The following is a 16,961-nucleotide window of genomic DNA, read 5'->3' on the forward strand; positions in this document are numbered from 1 at the left end:
TTTGTTCCAGTGGCAGTTAAAAACGACAAAGAGAGATTTCGGGGCAGCCTGTTAACTCCATGGAATCATTTCCTCAGTGTCTGGAAAGTAAACACGTTTTTTTTTGTGGAGGGGGGGTGACTCACGTTCTCTCTTTTTTTCTTTCTCTCGCTTGCCTCCCCGCTCTTTCTTTTTCTCATTGTGTTTTTCCTCACTTGCCCCATGTTGACCATATGAACCCAACTAGCGCCTTCCTCCCTTTGGGAACGCGGTGCACGTCGACGCCAGACACATTTGACTTTTCCCAGGCATTAAAGTCGTGATTGGAGTCATTTAAAGTTGGGTTGGGGGGTGGTGGTCGTCGACTGAGTGTAGTGCCATTAGCTTAACTAACTGGAATCGTCTGACGGTCATATTGTTTCCTCATGTCAAAAAAGGGGTAGATGTGGTGTGGGGTTGCACTTGTTATAGGTTCGAAACTTGGATTTCTATTTTTGGTTTCGAACATTTTACCCCATTTGGTGAAACCACCAACAAGATGGTGGCATTGAATTTTAAATATGACAATTAGACTTGAGTCGTTGACACAATTTGTTCTCGGTGATGCATTGACAATAATAAATAGCCAAATGCAAGCATGTAAAAGTAGAAATCAAACCGGTTCAGATTTCATGCTATAGTAATTCACTTTGTCCATACTCGCCATTGTTGCTTTTTGCCTACCAGTGAGAAATTACGTGATTCGTGACGTCACCTAAGTAAACAACTGGCATCTTCAAAATGTACAACAGGACACAACAACTTTGTCTTCAAAAAACAATACGGCGACTGTTCAACGTTGTAATAAAACATTGGATACACGTGTCCACTTTCTACGTATTCATAAACTTTGAGGGACTCATATTCCTTCAAACTATTGTAAGCGAACTGTCTGGGAGTATCGACGGGGTAAAAATAAATATCGGTGAAAGTAATGTCCGGTGACAATGATGGATCGTGAACCCATTTATTCTTCACATTGTAAGGATCCGCCAAGTTACAAATACCGTCACAATATCTCAGCTTCTCAAAGTATCGCTCTCGGACTTCTAACGGTAGCTTTCGCACATACTCGTAGCATTGTTCAGATTTCATGCTACAGTAATTCGCTTCGTCCATACTCGCCATTGTTGCTTTTGCCTACCAGCGACAAAAATAACGTGATTCGTGACGTCACCTCCGTAAAAAACTGGCATCTCCAAATCGATATCATGCATTCAATCTTCATACCTGGCAACCTTGGCTAAAAGATTCCTTATAAATGATTACAATTCCCGTATAAAATGTATGTTATTTGAAATTATTTGAAATGATAAAAAAAAAACACAAAGGCGGAAATGCACAGTTTACCGCGCATGCGCACTTTATTCGTTTTATCAATCCGACCGTACGCAGCGATAAAAATATTAAGTACACGATTGAGGATTACTTTTGCTGGTTTGCCGTGACAAAATTATAGAAAGGCGATTTTTTCCTGTATTAAAGTTGTGGTACGTCGTACAATATTTGAAATGATAAAAAACGTGTAAATTAACAGGGATGGATTTTACAATCTGGATGAGTTTACTTGGTCTGTGGTGCGTTCAAGCTTCCGCGCGAGGTGGGAAAGAAACGTAGTCGTTCACTATCCAACTGGAAAAGCACTTTACGGCTTCACCCTTCCACCGCCTGCCTGGCCTGCTGCCAGTCTTTCTGCGCGGAGGGCTGGCTCACTTCTCCTACTCCTCCTTTCCTCCCTTTTCTTTCACCCCACGAGCCGCACACGCACTCCCGGGAAGCAACAGGCGAAGAAGGAACTTTTTTTCGAGGGGGAACTTCCAGCCATGCCACGGTACTCGTTTTTGCGGGTGGATAACCAAGGCACGCCGGTGGAGTGATTTTTATTTTCTTTCTGAAGGAGAGGGGGGAAACCCCCCCACAAGGAGCTTGCTTGTCGTCAATCGGCGAAGAAAACGGATCGCTGCCGGCTGGTGTTTTTCATGTGTCCGCTTGCGTGAAGGGGGGCACCGGAGGATGCCACGATGCCCTCGCTGATCTGCCGCCTGCTTCTCGTGTGGCTCAGCGTGCACAGGCTGGCGCGGTGCACGGAGCGTTTGTCCACCCGTGAGCGTTTCAAAGTGGTCATCGCGCCGTTCATCTGTAAGCGGGTCTGCCTGAAGGGGCAATGCCAGGACCGCTGCGAGCAAGGCAACAACACCACGCTCATAGCGGAGAACGGCCAGGGGGCGGACACGCTCATCGGACAGGGCTTCAGGGTCGGTGAGTGGACAATCGATTTGCATTTCGGGGCCGTGGGGAGAATGGGTAGGTGGGGTAATGTCATTTGGCAATTGGGATCAACGATGAGGCGCTTTCTGATTACTTAAATTTGATGGTGCGTCCGTCCAGGGATGGTCATGTTATGAAAAAGTTCAAAACTTTCGTCATCGTCTTCGATCAATCAATGACGTCAATGATCGAATAGGCAAAATAAGATATGAGAAAAAAACAATCAAATTCACTCTACTTGTGGTCTCATAATCTAATGTTATTTAAATAGACGTGATCGGTTATCGGTTATTATTTTTTGAATGAAAACCAAAATGTCACCACTCAACTTTAACTCATTCACTGCCAGACATGTGCAAAAATACATCCACTCCAGTGCCAGGGTTTTTGTCATTGTCACTCAAATTCCAGGACCCACAGAATATTGAGTTTTATCACTACATCAACATTCAATGCAATGGTAGAAACCTTAGACTCTCTTCTTTCATCTGAAAAAAATAGTTTATTCCTAAATTATATGGGTCTGGAGTTATAAGAGCTTGAAATGAGGGTGGCTGGCCAAAATACAATGCAATACAGTACATACATATTGGTTCATATAGCGGTTTAACAACAGTGGAAGCTGGAACAAAGCGCTAACATGGAAAAAAGGCAAATTCTGCCAGAGGTCTGATCAGCTCTTTATCAGCACCCAAGCATGAAAAACTCAAAAAATGGGGCTCTATGTCATATTTTCAATTCCCCAATAAATTTGTGAATGGCAGTGAATGAGTTAACATTGGCAATTCAACTCCCTTGTTTAAACTTTGCTGTTGTGAAAATTAGCTTTCCTGGATATGTCCCTTCACCACTTAACCCCAAAAACGTGAGTTTACAAAATGATTTTGACTTTTATCAAAACTTCAACAAAATATAAGTCGAAACAGATTGTTTGCTTTGCTGGCCTAACTAACATGGTTGCCATAAATGTCGGTCATTCAGGAAGCTTCACTTTTAAAAGTTTTCCAACTAAAAATTCTGTTTGGGGACTAAAAAAGTTCTTTTTTTTAGAATGTGGTTTCGGGTAGGAGATTTGCAATTGTTGCTAGAGAAGATCCTTAAGTGTGCCGTGTTGGTCATTTCAACTGCACGGGATAAGAAAAGCTGAGTACTGTAGATAGAAAGATAGCTAATAGCCAGCCAATAGATAGCTAGCTATATAGTTAATAGATACACAAACAGTAACTCCCTCCCTCCTCCCACTCCATTCCATCAAGCCATCAACTACCATCACAAAGGTCAATGAAAAGATTTAATTATACAGTACAGTTTATTTAATTACAATACAATAGCATTTATTATACATAAAATAAGGTATATTGTGTGTAGTTTTAAGGCTTATTTAGTTGAAAATGATGTTTTATGGGGACCTGGGAACGGATTATTCTCATTTTAATGGTTTCCTCTTGGAAATGAATGTTTGGAATACACACTCTTCGCCTTACACACACTTTCTGGGAACCAATTAAGTTCGTAAGCCAAGGTATCAGTGTGTTATACATTTTTTTTTCCGCCTCATGAGATATAATCCATCTCAAATTCAAAAAGTCATCTCAAATGTGATAACCAGAATGCGGTTTTAGATCCGATGGACAAAAAAAAAAAAAAAATATTAGCTGGTGAAATGCGGTGGAATTCCCTCCACTGCGTCACATCCCTGGAAGAAAAAAAACATTCCTATATCACACTTTAATTACTGTGCCAAGGCTCATTATATGGCACATAAATACGCTCTCAGATTTCCCCCCCCTCCAGGAAAAAAAATGTGGCGCAGCGTCTGGTTGGCGTTGACTGAGTCTTTCTCCACTCCATCACATCAAATGTGGCCAGACGTGGAGCCTTACAGTCTACTAGACTTGTCCAGCCCACAACTGACTTCAGTCCTTACTGACTGTGCATATAGAACATGACCCCGCCCCCTACTTCCATATCCCTCAAGCTCCTCCTTCCTTTCACGCCCCCTCAAAAAGAGAAGTACTACAGTGATACCTCAGCTTACGTACTTAATTGGTTCCCAGAAAGTGTGTGTAAGGCGAAAAGTTCGTCTACCAAACATTTATTTCACATAAGAAACCATTAAAAATTAGAATAATCCGTTTCCAGGTCCCCATAAATCATAATTTTCTACAAAATAAGCCATAAAACTACACAAAATATACCTTATTTTATGTATAATAAACGTGCTATTGTATTGTAATTAAAGAAATAAACTGTACTGTATATTAAAGTCATTTTATTTACCTTTGTGATGATCGTTGATGTAGTTTCCTCTTGATGATATCCGAGTGAAGTTGTCGTGCTTTCTCTGCGATAATACCCTCACTCACACTGTCCCCTGCTAGCTGCTTTTCATTAATCGAAATCAACAGAAGTTTTTCAAACTCTTCTATTGCCTGAGACCATTGCTTAGACAACACAGAAACACCCTTAGCGACATTGTAGCAATGGTTGATTTAGCGTACTGATACTGGGACGCTAAGTCACACAAACGCACACCTCGTTCGTGTTTTTCGACGATCTCCTTCTTCTGCTCGACTGTAATTTTGTTTTGTGTCCTCTTCGGCTTAACACTGGCCCGTGGTGGTCTTTTTCGGTACTATAATAGCAAAAGTACTCCACTTGATAACAAACCACATCTGCACTCAAAGAAGGGTGGTGACGAAAACGAGTTTGGTTCGGTTCGACTGCCGAAAACTAGTTCGTCTGTCAAGATTATATACTCGCGAATTTAATGTTCTTAAGGCGAAAAGTTTGTGAGCTAAAGCATTCATAAAATGAGGTATCACTGTACTTGTTAAAAATAAAAATTAGCAGTTGCTAAAGCTAAGCCAAAAATGATGTCGCGGTAATAAAATAGAGTCTAATATCGCAGTAAAATAAATACAAATCTGACATATTAACTGACAAATAAAATGACTGAGAATTTGTATCAATGCGTTGATCACACACACACACACACACACACAAAAATGTCTTCTCTCCATCTGTTGAAGTCATTAGCGAGTGAACATTTTTTTGTGTTTCCATGACTGTATACGTTGCTGGAAATGAAACCGCTTTGGACACCTTTTAAAAGAAGATGTGTGTATTCAGGGTTATGTTACAGATAGACAGACAAACGGACGATTATACCCCCCTACCCCCTCTTGACGTCTCATTTCATTCAATGTCAAAAGTTCAAAATGGCGATTTTGTTTTAGTTATTTTTTTTTGGCCAATGTGTCTTGTATACACAACTAGCCATAAAACAACTTGTAACTGTTTGACCAAATATGACATGATTTATGTTATAAATATTAATACGCACTTATGCAACCACATTACCCCCCCCCCTCCCACTACGCTGGTGGGACTCTCGCTCACGTGGAAAAAAAAGTTTAAAAATGCCTTGTTTCCATTTTTTTTGGATCACATACACCTGCTGACATTTGAACAGGGGTGTGTAGACTTTTGTTACGCTCTGTAGCGAACTTGGCCGTATATTTTTTACTGAGTCGTGACTTTGTTACATTTTGGAGCTTCAGTGTCAAATAACTCCGCCGTTGCATTTAAAATTCCTGGAATAACTGATGATTGCGAGACATTTGTTCTGGGAAAGGTGGGAGATGTTCTGAAAAGCACCTGCATCCTGGATTAACCCCCCAATATCGTCCAAAAGAAAAGAATGGAAAAATATGACCGTTTTTTTTTTGGCTCTCGCGAGCATTTGGCAACACGAGATGCGCGTTGTTGTGCGTGCGCGCTGGAATGTGTGCGAGTGGACCGGTGGAAATTTCTCTCCCTTGTGTTAAATCGGCCACAGCGAAAGCGGCAACAATATGAGGACTTTTTCCCATTTTTGTGACGTGAGCTCATCCTGACCAAGCACGTTTTTTGAAGCATAGGTACAAAAAACCCACAAAGATGACTTGGGCTGATGAATTCAAAGACTATTATAATGCGGCTAGCTGCTAACACAGTAGCCGCCGCTAAAAGCTAGCAACAGGTGCGTATGTATACACTGACACGGTAATGAAGTCGTCTTTTGATTTTATTTTTTTAATTTAATGTTATATCTGGATAACGTTGTGTTGTTGGTGTTGCTAACAACATTTGATGACAGTTATCGAAACTCGTACTGATGTCCAAAAAGTTTATTGTGGAAAACCGTGAAAACTAAAAGACATTTACAACAATCAACATTACGACAATCTGTTCCACAAGACACAAATAAGCAAATTAATAACGTACAGTGAGCACCTTGTTAACCGAAAGTAGATAAACGTTAATAACGTTGAACAGGCGGTTTTGTGTTCTCTCTTTCTCTGTCTAGCATGATAATTAGCCCTCTCGCTAACTAGCTAGCCCTCTCCCTCTCTCTCTCTCTCTCTCTCTCTCTCTCTCTCTCTCTCTCTCTCTCTCTCTCTCTCTCTCTCTCTCTCTCTCTCTCTCTCTCTCTCTCTCTCTCTCTCTCTCTCTCTCTCTCTCTCTCTAGCATAATAATTAGCCCACTTGCTAACTAGCGAGTGCTCTCTCTCTCTCTCTCTCTCTCTCTCTCTCTCTCTCTCTCTCTCTCTCTCTCTCTCTCTCTCTCTCTCTCTCTCTCTCTCTCTCTCTCTCTCTCTCGCATGATAATTAGCCCTCTGGCTAACTAGCTATCTCTCTGACCCTCTAGTCTAGCATGATAATTAGCCAACTCGCTAACTACCTAGCACTCTCTCTCTCTCTCATTCTCTTTAACATTATATTTAGCCCTCTTGCTAACTAGCTAGCTCTCTCTAGCATGGTAATTTGTCCACTTGCTAACTAGCTAGCTCTCTCTCTCTCGATAGCATGATAATTAGCCCCCTTGCTAACTATCAAGCTGTCGCTCTCTCTCTCAATCGCACTCTAGCATGAGAATTAGCCCCCTAGCTAACTAGCTATCTCATTCTGTCTCTCTCTCTAGCATGATAATTATCCAACTTGCTAACTAGCTAGCGCTTCTCTCTCTCTCTCTAAATTTAAAGGTTCATATTTTATTTGGTAAGGTCAGGATTATTTTGAAGTTAGCCTTCTTTCCCTCTTTGCCTAGCATAAACATTTCTTGTTATGGTTTCGCTTGCTATTAAGATGTCAGCGACTGTGTATCTGATCATCGTCTCTTTCATTGTTGCCTTTCCAGATTGAATCCAGTCGTGTTTAGGAGAAAGTTTAAAATTGGCACACTGTTCTTGTTGCGTGCTAGCGTCCACAAAGAGAAACAACGTCAGTTTGTACTGTGCTGTCGAGTATCCAGCATTCGTTGGCTTCGCTTTCGTTGGCCTGCGATTCCATCTGCTTTGGCTTCGTTTTTATTTCGCTTGACGTTAGACAGAAAAAGCTCTGGGGAAGCACCTCTCAATCAGCTATATAAACAATGCTTAATTCTTTCCGTCCGTCCGTGTTTCTGCCTTTTCACGATATCGCACGACGTCTTATCGCGACAGGATGTTGACCAGTTATGTCACGGTCTGGGCTGCTTATTGCTCAAAGTGGACCTCATGGTCATTATTTGAAAATGGCTATTCTGGGAAATTCCCATGTGGTTCTCTATTTCGGGTGAATGACAGTAGTAGCCTGCGGTTTGTTTTGATTCCCCCCACTAACCCATGAATCCCCCCCTCAGCACAGGTCAGAGGTCCATGGGAGTTTGAAAATGGAGACAAGTGGCGTTAAATGCAGTCGAGTTAGCTTTCTGCCTATTCAGAGTGGCTTGGTTTATTTTAGCCTGAAGTGACCCCCCCCCCCCCCCACACACACACACACTCCATGCTCGTATTTGGTTTGGAAAAGGCTCAGTTACATTCATGAAGTGATGTCTTTCATTTTGATGTGGCCTTGCGATTTATGTCATGTGCCTCTTTGCTTGTCACTAGATTGACTTGATTCCATGAAGAAGAATTCAAGATGAGTTAATTAATTGTATACAAATATCCCAAAGATCATAAGTGATTGTTATGATTAAATATGGCATATTTATTTCCAATTTTGTAAATATTTTAACGACAATAATTTTTGATTTCGTGACATGTAAATTAAACAACAACCAACACCATTTTTTTGTTACCTAACTGACACCAGAAAAACGTTTTATAGCATCTAAAATACCCAAAACACGCAGGCTGATATTTTTAGTCAAACGCAAAAGTCCAATAAAAATGAGTTAAAGTGTCCCAAAACTACTTCAAAATGACGTCGGGATGGCGAGTTTCAGAAGGTCCCGCCCCCTTGTTCGTGACGTCACGCCAGGACGTCTTGCCTTGCTCTAGAATCAAAACAATGGCTTCAGATTTGGAGAAGATGCTTTCTTGTTAGTCATCCAGTTATGAATATGATTCAAATAGGAAAGCATAAATGTTTGCAATCCATTGAAGAAGTCCTTCCGGATCATAAAATAAAATATAGCTATATGCGGTGGAATCTTTGTAAAATACGCTCAGTAGAAGTCGTTTGAAGTGATTTTACAAATTATGGACACAAATTGTCCGGAGGCGTCGGTTGTCCTTTAAAGGGACAGAGTATAATTTATTTATATATATTTTTAATGTCCATTATTTCACAAATTCACAAACAAAAAGTTCTATCAAAGCAACATTTTTTAAGATGTAACCATATTTGACGTAATTGCGAATTAAATTCCACTCAGCGCGCGTCCTCTGAAGGAGGCGGCCATGTTTAACCGCCATCTTACTTCAACAGAAACGCAAAGGAGACAAACTGCATTATGTAATAAATGTATTGTACTAGAGAATACTACAGGTCGTTTGAGGATTAAAAAAAAAAAAATGGTGGTCTTTCCCTGCCTCGAAAAACCTCCATCTTAGCTTCGATGCATTCTTTTATTTGATTAAATAATTAAATTATTAACATTAAAATTTCCTTGTTATATAGGGAGACCACCCCTGTGAGTCATTTAAATTCAAATGCCCCCTAGTCATCACTTTTGACAGAAATAATACTGTAAAAGAGCCAGTCGCTTGAATGGCCCACAAAGTATTGCAGTAAAATAACGTTTGGAAAACAAAGCAGCAATTTGGGTTCTTCTTTTATAGCAATGTCACAAAGTAACACTGTACATGTTTGCGTGTGTTCAAACGCTGTTTATGGACCTGCAAGTCCAACAAACAACCTTCTTTAACCATCCTTAACACTCTCCTCCTGTTTACCCGCTTGGGGATTGGGGGCGGAGGAGAGAATGGGGGCAGTTATTTAAAGCCGCTCAGAGGAATGCTTGCGCCGGGACTGCCGCCATCGCGCGGGACCTTGTAGCTGTAGCGATTAGCCAGGGTAAACAGAATAACACGGCTTCTCCCCGAGAGCCTCTGCCATGCTCTGAGACTGTATCGCATTCACAAACCTCAAAGCTGATACGTTCACCATTACGGATTGTTATCTTACTGAATAATATCTGTGCTGTGAATTACGAACATTTAAAGGGCAACCGACGTCACTTTTTTGTTTTTTAACTGACATCAGAAAAACGTTTTATAGCATCTAAATTACCCAAAACACGCAGTATGATATTTTTAGTCAAATGCAAAACACCAATAAAAATGACTTAAAGTGTCCAAAATCTGCAAAAAATTGAGCTGCGAATTGGGCACTTTCAGAAAGTCCCGCCCCCAGTTCGTGACGCCACGCCAAGACGTCTTGCATTGCTGGAGAATAAAAACAATGGCTTCGGATTCGGATAATATGCTTTCTTGTTACACATCCAGTTATGAATATGATTCAAATAGTTCTGAAGAGGAAAGCATACATGTTTGCCATCGATTAAAGAAGGTCTTCCGTGTCATTTTGAGGCATCTGGACTGACATGTAACGTCCCACAAAAAAATGGCAATCAACTCCTGTGAGGAATGAATCAGCCCATTTCCACAGGCTGATACATTCTTTGCATGGAGCTTGGACTCCCTCTGCTGGCAGCTTTTGGATGTAACACAAGGGTTTTAAAAAAAAACAGTACAGCAAAATACATTGACGTGATGGAAAGACGCTACAATGTGTCTTTTTTTACGGTCAGGAGGCGGTCCTTTTCTGACGTCACGTGAGGACTCGTCACTTGAGCTTTCTGAGAGGATCGACGCGAGCAGTTGCAGTGCTTTCTAATATGGGCGATTAGCTTAGCTTAGCCTAGCATATCTGTTCTGTTTCATTCATCCAGGGTTTAAGTGCCAAACTATTTCCTCCAAAGGGACAGTCCCTAGTGCATTATCACTGTGTGTTTGTGTGTGTGTGTGTGTGTGTGTGTGTGTGTGTGTGTGTGTGTGTGTGTGTGTGTGTGTGTGTGTGTGTGTGTGTGTGTACAAAAATAGATCAGCTGATTTCTAGTGTCACACTTTGACCATAGCAGTTTGGACAACTGGTATTAGGGTCATATTGAACCACTAGCCCACCGTGCTGTCATTCAACCATTAAATGTTACAATGATACAAAAATTGTATCAATCAGGTTAGGGGTATCAAACTCATTTTTTGTCGCGAGCCACATTGTTTCCACTCAGAGGGGTCGTTATGAATTTGGGGAAGTCAAGAATAATGACTATTATGGTTGATATATGAAAATTTGACATTTTGATTGGAACTTGAACAAGCATCATGGCAATTGAAATGTTTGATTTGCTTTCGCGGGCCGAATAAAATGATCATGGCGGGCCGGATTTGGCCCCCAGGCCTTGACTTTGACACCAGTGAATTAGGTACATCTGCAACGGTGTGATTCCGATTTTGAATTTGACCGTCACCTGTTCATGACAACAAGTCGCTTATGGCAGATTTCATGTCTTCAATTTGCCCGTCGACAGCCATTTTGGACACCCAAAAATGATCTAGCGCGAAGGAAGCATGTCTCGGGAAATTCTGTCAACGTGTTATGAAATGATTCAATCCCTCAATTTTTCTGCGTCACCTTTAACCCCGATTTGCGTTTTAGTCAGCGTCGCAGGCCAACGAACCGAAAAACGACACCGGTGGAAACACGCAGAACCCAAATGTGCCCTCGTGTGTTTTGTGTGTGCCGCCATGTGCTAAAGTGTGTAATATGGAGCTTAGAATAAGAAACAGTCTGTATTTAAAGTGTGTGTGGCTTCCTTGGTTCAGACAGGCCCGTGAATCACAGAGAAAGTGACTCAACTGGCGTCATTATTATTTCACAGTCTGATTCCTGTGATTGGGGGCGTGGCTAATGCTTGTTTGCGGTGTTTGAAGGGGGTCGCAGCGGGTTATTTGGTGTGTGTGTTTGTGCTGCTCTACATGCAACTTTATTTTTTTAAACTGTTTTTTGTGGTGTGTAATTTGTTGTTTTTGGGCTGGAAGGGTGCGGCTGTGGTTGGAATGACGCTGGAAGGGGTGTTTTGTGGGGGGGGGGTGCGTTATGATGATGCGTCACGACAGACGCCATCGAGTGGGTGGTCGCGTCCCGGGCCATTTGTCGGGCAAATTTGGAATTTTTCACTTTCTTCCTTCTCTCTTCCAACCCTTGCATAGCTCCCTCTCACTTGTTCTTTTCTCCTTCTTTTTCTCCCTTTCCCTGATAACCTTTTTCGTTTTTGTACTCGACCCCCGCTTCCTTCGTAATCCACCCACCCCCCCCCCCATTCTTCCTTTCCTTCCGTCAACCCTTCCTTTCTTCCAACAGCCAAAAACCTCACGTTCATTTCCACGCACGTACAGGGTTTCACTTTTTTTTTTTTTTTACGGCTGTGGAATGCGAATACGCCGTTTTGAATTGAAGAGGCAGGTCATCACAAGCTCGAGATATCACATTATTTTCTTTCAAACGCATCTCTATAACTTTCTCCCCCCTCACTCTGCCGCGTACGTCATTTTTCCAATGGCACCGTATCGCTCCCACAGATTTTGACATAACCCGCGAGCTTTTAAAGAAAGTATTTCCCCTTATAGATGTCCTTAAAGGAATACGAAAAGCCTTTATTGTCCGGCGAGTGAAAATCTTACATTTCCTCTCTTGCCAGAGCGTGACGACACTTTTAATGTCTTAAACGAAACCACATGTATGACGACGGCGTGGACCTATGAAGGTGGAGAAGGCCGAGTTGCAACCGCAGTCTTGGAATCGCTTTCCATTGTTGGGACTTTGTAAGAATAAATTAATGAATGAATACATGAATAAATAGATGAGCAAATAGCTAGGTGAGAAGCTAGTTGAGTAGCGAGGTGAGTAGCTAGGTGATTAGCTAGGCGAGTAGCTTGGTGTGTAGCTGGATATGTAGCTATTTGTGTAACTAGGTGTGTAGCTACGTGTGTAGCTAGTTGAGTAGCTAGGTGAGTAGCTGGGTGACTAGCTACTGTAGTAGCTAGTTGAATACCTAGGTGAGTAGCTAGGCGAGTAGCTTGGTGTGTACCTGGGTGTGTAGCTAGGTGAGTAGCTAGGTGAGTAGGTAGGTGAGTAGCTAAGTATACAGCTAAGTAAACAGCTAAGTACAATAATAATAAAAGCTATAGAAGCTAGTTGAGTAGCTAGGCGAGTAGCTTGGTGTGTAGCTGGGTATGTAGCTATTTGTGTAGCTAGGTGTGTAGCTACGTGTGTAGCTAGTTGAGTAGCTAGGTGAGTAGCTACTGTAGTAGCTAGTTGAGTAGCTAGTTGAATAGCTAGGTGAGTAGCTAGGCGAGTAGCTTGGTGTGTAGCTGGGTGTGTAGCTAGGTGAGTAGCTAGGTGAGTAGCTAAGTATACAGCTAAGTAAACAGCTAAGTACAATAATAATAAAAGCTATAGAAGTTAGTTGAATAGCCAGGAGAGTAGCTAGGCGAGTAGCTAGGTGAGTAGCTAGGCGAGTAGCTTGGTGTGTAGCTGGGTATGTAGCTATTTGTGTAGCTAGGTGTGTAGCTACGTGTGTAGCTAGGTGAGTAGCTAGTTGAGTAGCTAGTTGAATAGCTAGGTGAGTAGCTAGGCGAGTAGCTTGGTGTGTAGCTGGGTATGTTGCTATTTGTGTAGCTAGCTGAGTAGCTAGGTGAGTAGCTAGTTGAGTAGCTGGGTGAGTAGCTTGTTGAGTAGCTAGTTGAATAGCTAGGTGAGTAGCTAGGTGAGTAGCTTGATGTGTAGCTGGGTGTGTAGCTAGGCGAGTCGCTAGGTGAGTAGCTAGGCGAGTAGTTTGGTGTGTAGCTAGGTGTGTAGCAAGGTGAGTAGTTAATTAGACAGCTAAGTATATGAATAATAAATGACAAAATAACCAATGAATAAAAAAATAACAAATTAAGATTATAATAGTAAATAAATACAATCATAAATAAATATATACATACATAGGCATGCTAAATAAATAAATAAATTACATTATTATTATATTAGATAAATAATAAATCATAAATAAATAGATTCATGCATCGATTAAATAAATAAATAAATGCATAAATAAATGGCCTCTCGTCCCACCACGCCATCCATACGCCCACGATCGCGTCACTCAAAGGAGCGGCGCGTTTGATTTTTAATAATACCCACACCCTTTTCCACCCCACCGTCTCAGGAATGTGTTGGATCGTTGAAGACAAAGGCGTGGTACGCGCTCAGAACGGTTTATCTCACAGACCGAAAAGAAGCTTACGGATGACTTAATGAGCATGGGAGAATCATAAACTGTGCTGATGAAGGGAAAGTCTTCTCAAGATGTAAGCAATTTTGGTCATTTTTCTCTTAAAAGGCCTCACAGAAGAACTGAACACCCTCCCCTTTCGCATTCCAAAGAAAACCAAAAAGCGTCACTCCTTTTTTTTTTGTCACGGCCATGTCTAAGTGATGATCCACTCCATTAACTGTAAATCATAATGCATAATCATAAATGTGTCAATCCAGGAGCCCGAAAGTACCACAAGGCAAAATCTAATTAGTGCGATAATATAGACAAGATGTTTAACTTGGAAAATTTTTTTTTTTTTCTTCTTCTGTTTAATAAAGCTGCTGACAGTCAAGTGGATTTTAATGATTTACACGCTATTTCAACCGCAAGTAGTTGCTACTGTAGGTTAGTGACAATGATATTCCCCATGCCGCCGTCTAAAATATAAAAAGTCTGCACCCCCTGTCCAAATGTTATATTTTATCATGGTCTCATTTGAAAGAAAAAAAAGGTGGTAAATGGATGGACACCAAAGTCAAATTTACTCAAAAGTAATACAACCCGTAACTGCTGGTTAAACTTTCCATCTCCATTCCAGTTTCATAAACCTGAATGTGATATTTTCAGAGAACTCCCTCTGTTCTGCACTTTTTGCAGTCAGACCGGCCTTCTGCTCCATTTTTTTTCTCTCCAAGTCCAGCCTCTGTGGCTTAGTGTGGCATCGTGTGACATTGTGTAACATTTGGGAGGGAGGGAAGGGGGGGGGGACGCAGTCTTTAGTTAGCTTGTGCTATCGCCATTTTCTTCTCTAGCGTCTTTCCCAGTTCCCAAATTGGATGCAGAGTGAAATCGCAAGCTCACCGAGGAGCTCTTATGTCAGAGGATGTCTGCTAAAGACGACTCCTGTCATTCATGCGGCATGTCGCTGCTTGCGTGACGGTTTTTGCGCTGTCACCTTGTGTTAACGGACAACCGACACCCTTTTTTTGTTTCCTAACTGACATCAGAAAAACGTTTTATAGCATCTAAAATACCCAAAACACGCAGGCGGATATTTTTAGTCAAATGCAAACCACCAATAAAAATGAGTTATAGTGTCCCAAAACTACTTGACCCCGGAGATTCTGAGTTTTAGAAGGTCCCGCCCCCTTGTTCGTGACGTCACGCCAGGACGTCTTGCCTTGCTCTAGAATCAAAACAATGGCTTCATATTCGTAAAAGATGCTTTCTTGTTACTCATCCAGTTATGAATATGATTCAAATAGTTCCGAAGTGGAAAGCATAAATGTTTGCAATCGATTAAAAAAGTCCTTCCGTATCAATTCGAACCATCAGAACTCCAATGTAGCGTCCCAGAAAATGCACAAGATGGTGCCCAAGCTCCGTTGGAAATGGGCTGATTTGTCTGCTGGGAATTTGTGTCAACTAGTATCAAATAGTAGTCTCGGTGCAACACACAACGATTCACCATCGCATTATTTATGTGTTTTCCTTCTAATTTCTCCATCAACACAAGTTTTCAGACCAAACAAAGTACCCAAAATGCATTGTGTGTCGCTTTCTCGGTCAGGGGCGTTCCTTCGGTGACGTCACGTCAGGCATCCTCATCAACTCGAAAACAAGACTTCCTGAATATTCAGTGCAAGTCTTAAAACGTAAAATATAGCTATATGCCGTGGAATCTTTGTAAAATACGCTCAGTAGAAGTCATTTAAAGTAATTTTACAAATTATGGACACAACTTGTCCGGAGGCGTCAGTTTTCGCGTTATGTTAAAAATCCAGTGAGGTCTCATTTTTTTTTAATGAAAACATTTGGTAAGACACATCGTAAAAGCACCGCAGCCTTCTCTTTTCAATTGTATTTCCTCTTCCAGTGTTTGTGATTTACGATGGCACTTTAAATGCATTTGCGCAAGTCAAGAGCTCTTAAAACACCTTCCTGGGAGTAAACACCCATCGATTTTATTCGGCTCAGTAAGCAATGTGTCAATTAATTTCACAGCAATAATAGTTTGGGACTTTTGTGCAATCTTTTCACCGTGCTGGCTGAATTTGAGTCCTTGAGACCCTTTTTAGATTTGTTGCCTTTTGTCTTTCTTATGTTGAGGATGTCCCCGCTGTGTTTAAAGTGATCCGGGGCCCATAATTACCCTTGCGTCCAGACTCTCTGGCAATGCGCCTTTAATCGTTTCCATGTGGATTCTCTCCTCTTTGTCTTACTGTTGTTTGAATGCAATTTGTTCCCAGCAAAAAGAAAACACTACTTAGTACACGTGCAGTGGTGAGAAACTGTGAAACTCAACCTGCCAAACACTTCCGTTTCTCCCTTTTTTCACGAGAAGTTCCCAAACGGCCTATTGGAGACTTTAAAGTTGCCACGATGGCTGGCTAAGCCACGGATTTCTTTCCCTCATACATTCTGTAAATTGAGATCGTCTGACCCCATTACGGCTGTGAAACGCATCAGTGACATCATCAGTGACTGTCTACCAAGAGTTCGCTTCTGATTGGCTGTTAGAACCTGGAAATCCAGGAATAATTGGCGTATTTATTATTTTTTTCCTCTCTCCTTGCGCAACATACACTGAAAATTACATTTGACAGATACTTTTTACTCATATCTACACTTTATTAGGACGCCATAACAAAAATAAGCAAATCACTGGTGTCTTGAATGACGAATCCAGCCTTCAAATGAAATATGTACTAGCCTAAAATATAACGCTGTAAGCTCAATTAAAAATAAAAAAAGAACTTCAATGTGGTACCGCGAGCCTTTTCTTCCACGTTGGGCTCGTGAGGCGTTCAAAGACCCCTTCAGAAAAACGTACTTTAAGAAGAAGCTTCCAGGATACTAAGATCGAAAATACAGCACCAAAAATAGAAAACCCAGCGAGGTAGTCACAAAATAATTCATATAAATTAAATTATAAAATATTTAAAGTAATAATAATAATAATAATCCATTACATTTTAAGCGCCTTTCAAAGCTCTCATGGACACTTTACAGTCACAGACAAGCATAGGTACTATAATAAATAAGATACAATCACAAATAG

General features: G+C 41.3%; 1 protein-coding gene across 2 annotated transcripts in view; it reads left to right on the forward strand.

Moving 5' to 3' along the window:
- Positions 1 to 64: 64 nt before the first annotated feature.
- The window catches only part of ltbp3 (latent transforming growth factor beta binding protein 3), a 38,302-nt gene continuing 21,405 nt past the window's right edge, over positions 65 to 16,961 (forward strand). For both annotated transcript variants that reach the window (XM_089016639.1, XM_089016640.1), the window contains exon 1: positions 65 to 2,277. In XM_089016639.1, the coding sequence (XP_088872765.1) occupies positions 2,040 to 2,277 (238 nt within the window). In that variant the 5' untranslated portion in view covers positions 65 to 2,039. The remainder of the gene's footprint in view (positions 2,278 to 16,961) is intronic.

The sequence above is a fragment of the Hippocampus bargibanti genome, linkage group LG16 (assembly GCF_051943395.1).
Source record: "Hippocampus bargibanti isolate YZ-2025 linkage group LG16, ASM5194339v1, whole genome shotgun sequence".
Lineage (NCBI taxonomy): Eukaryota > Metazoa > Chordata > Actinopteri > Syngnathiformes > Syngnathidae > Hippocampus > Hippocampus bargibanti.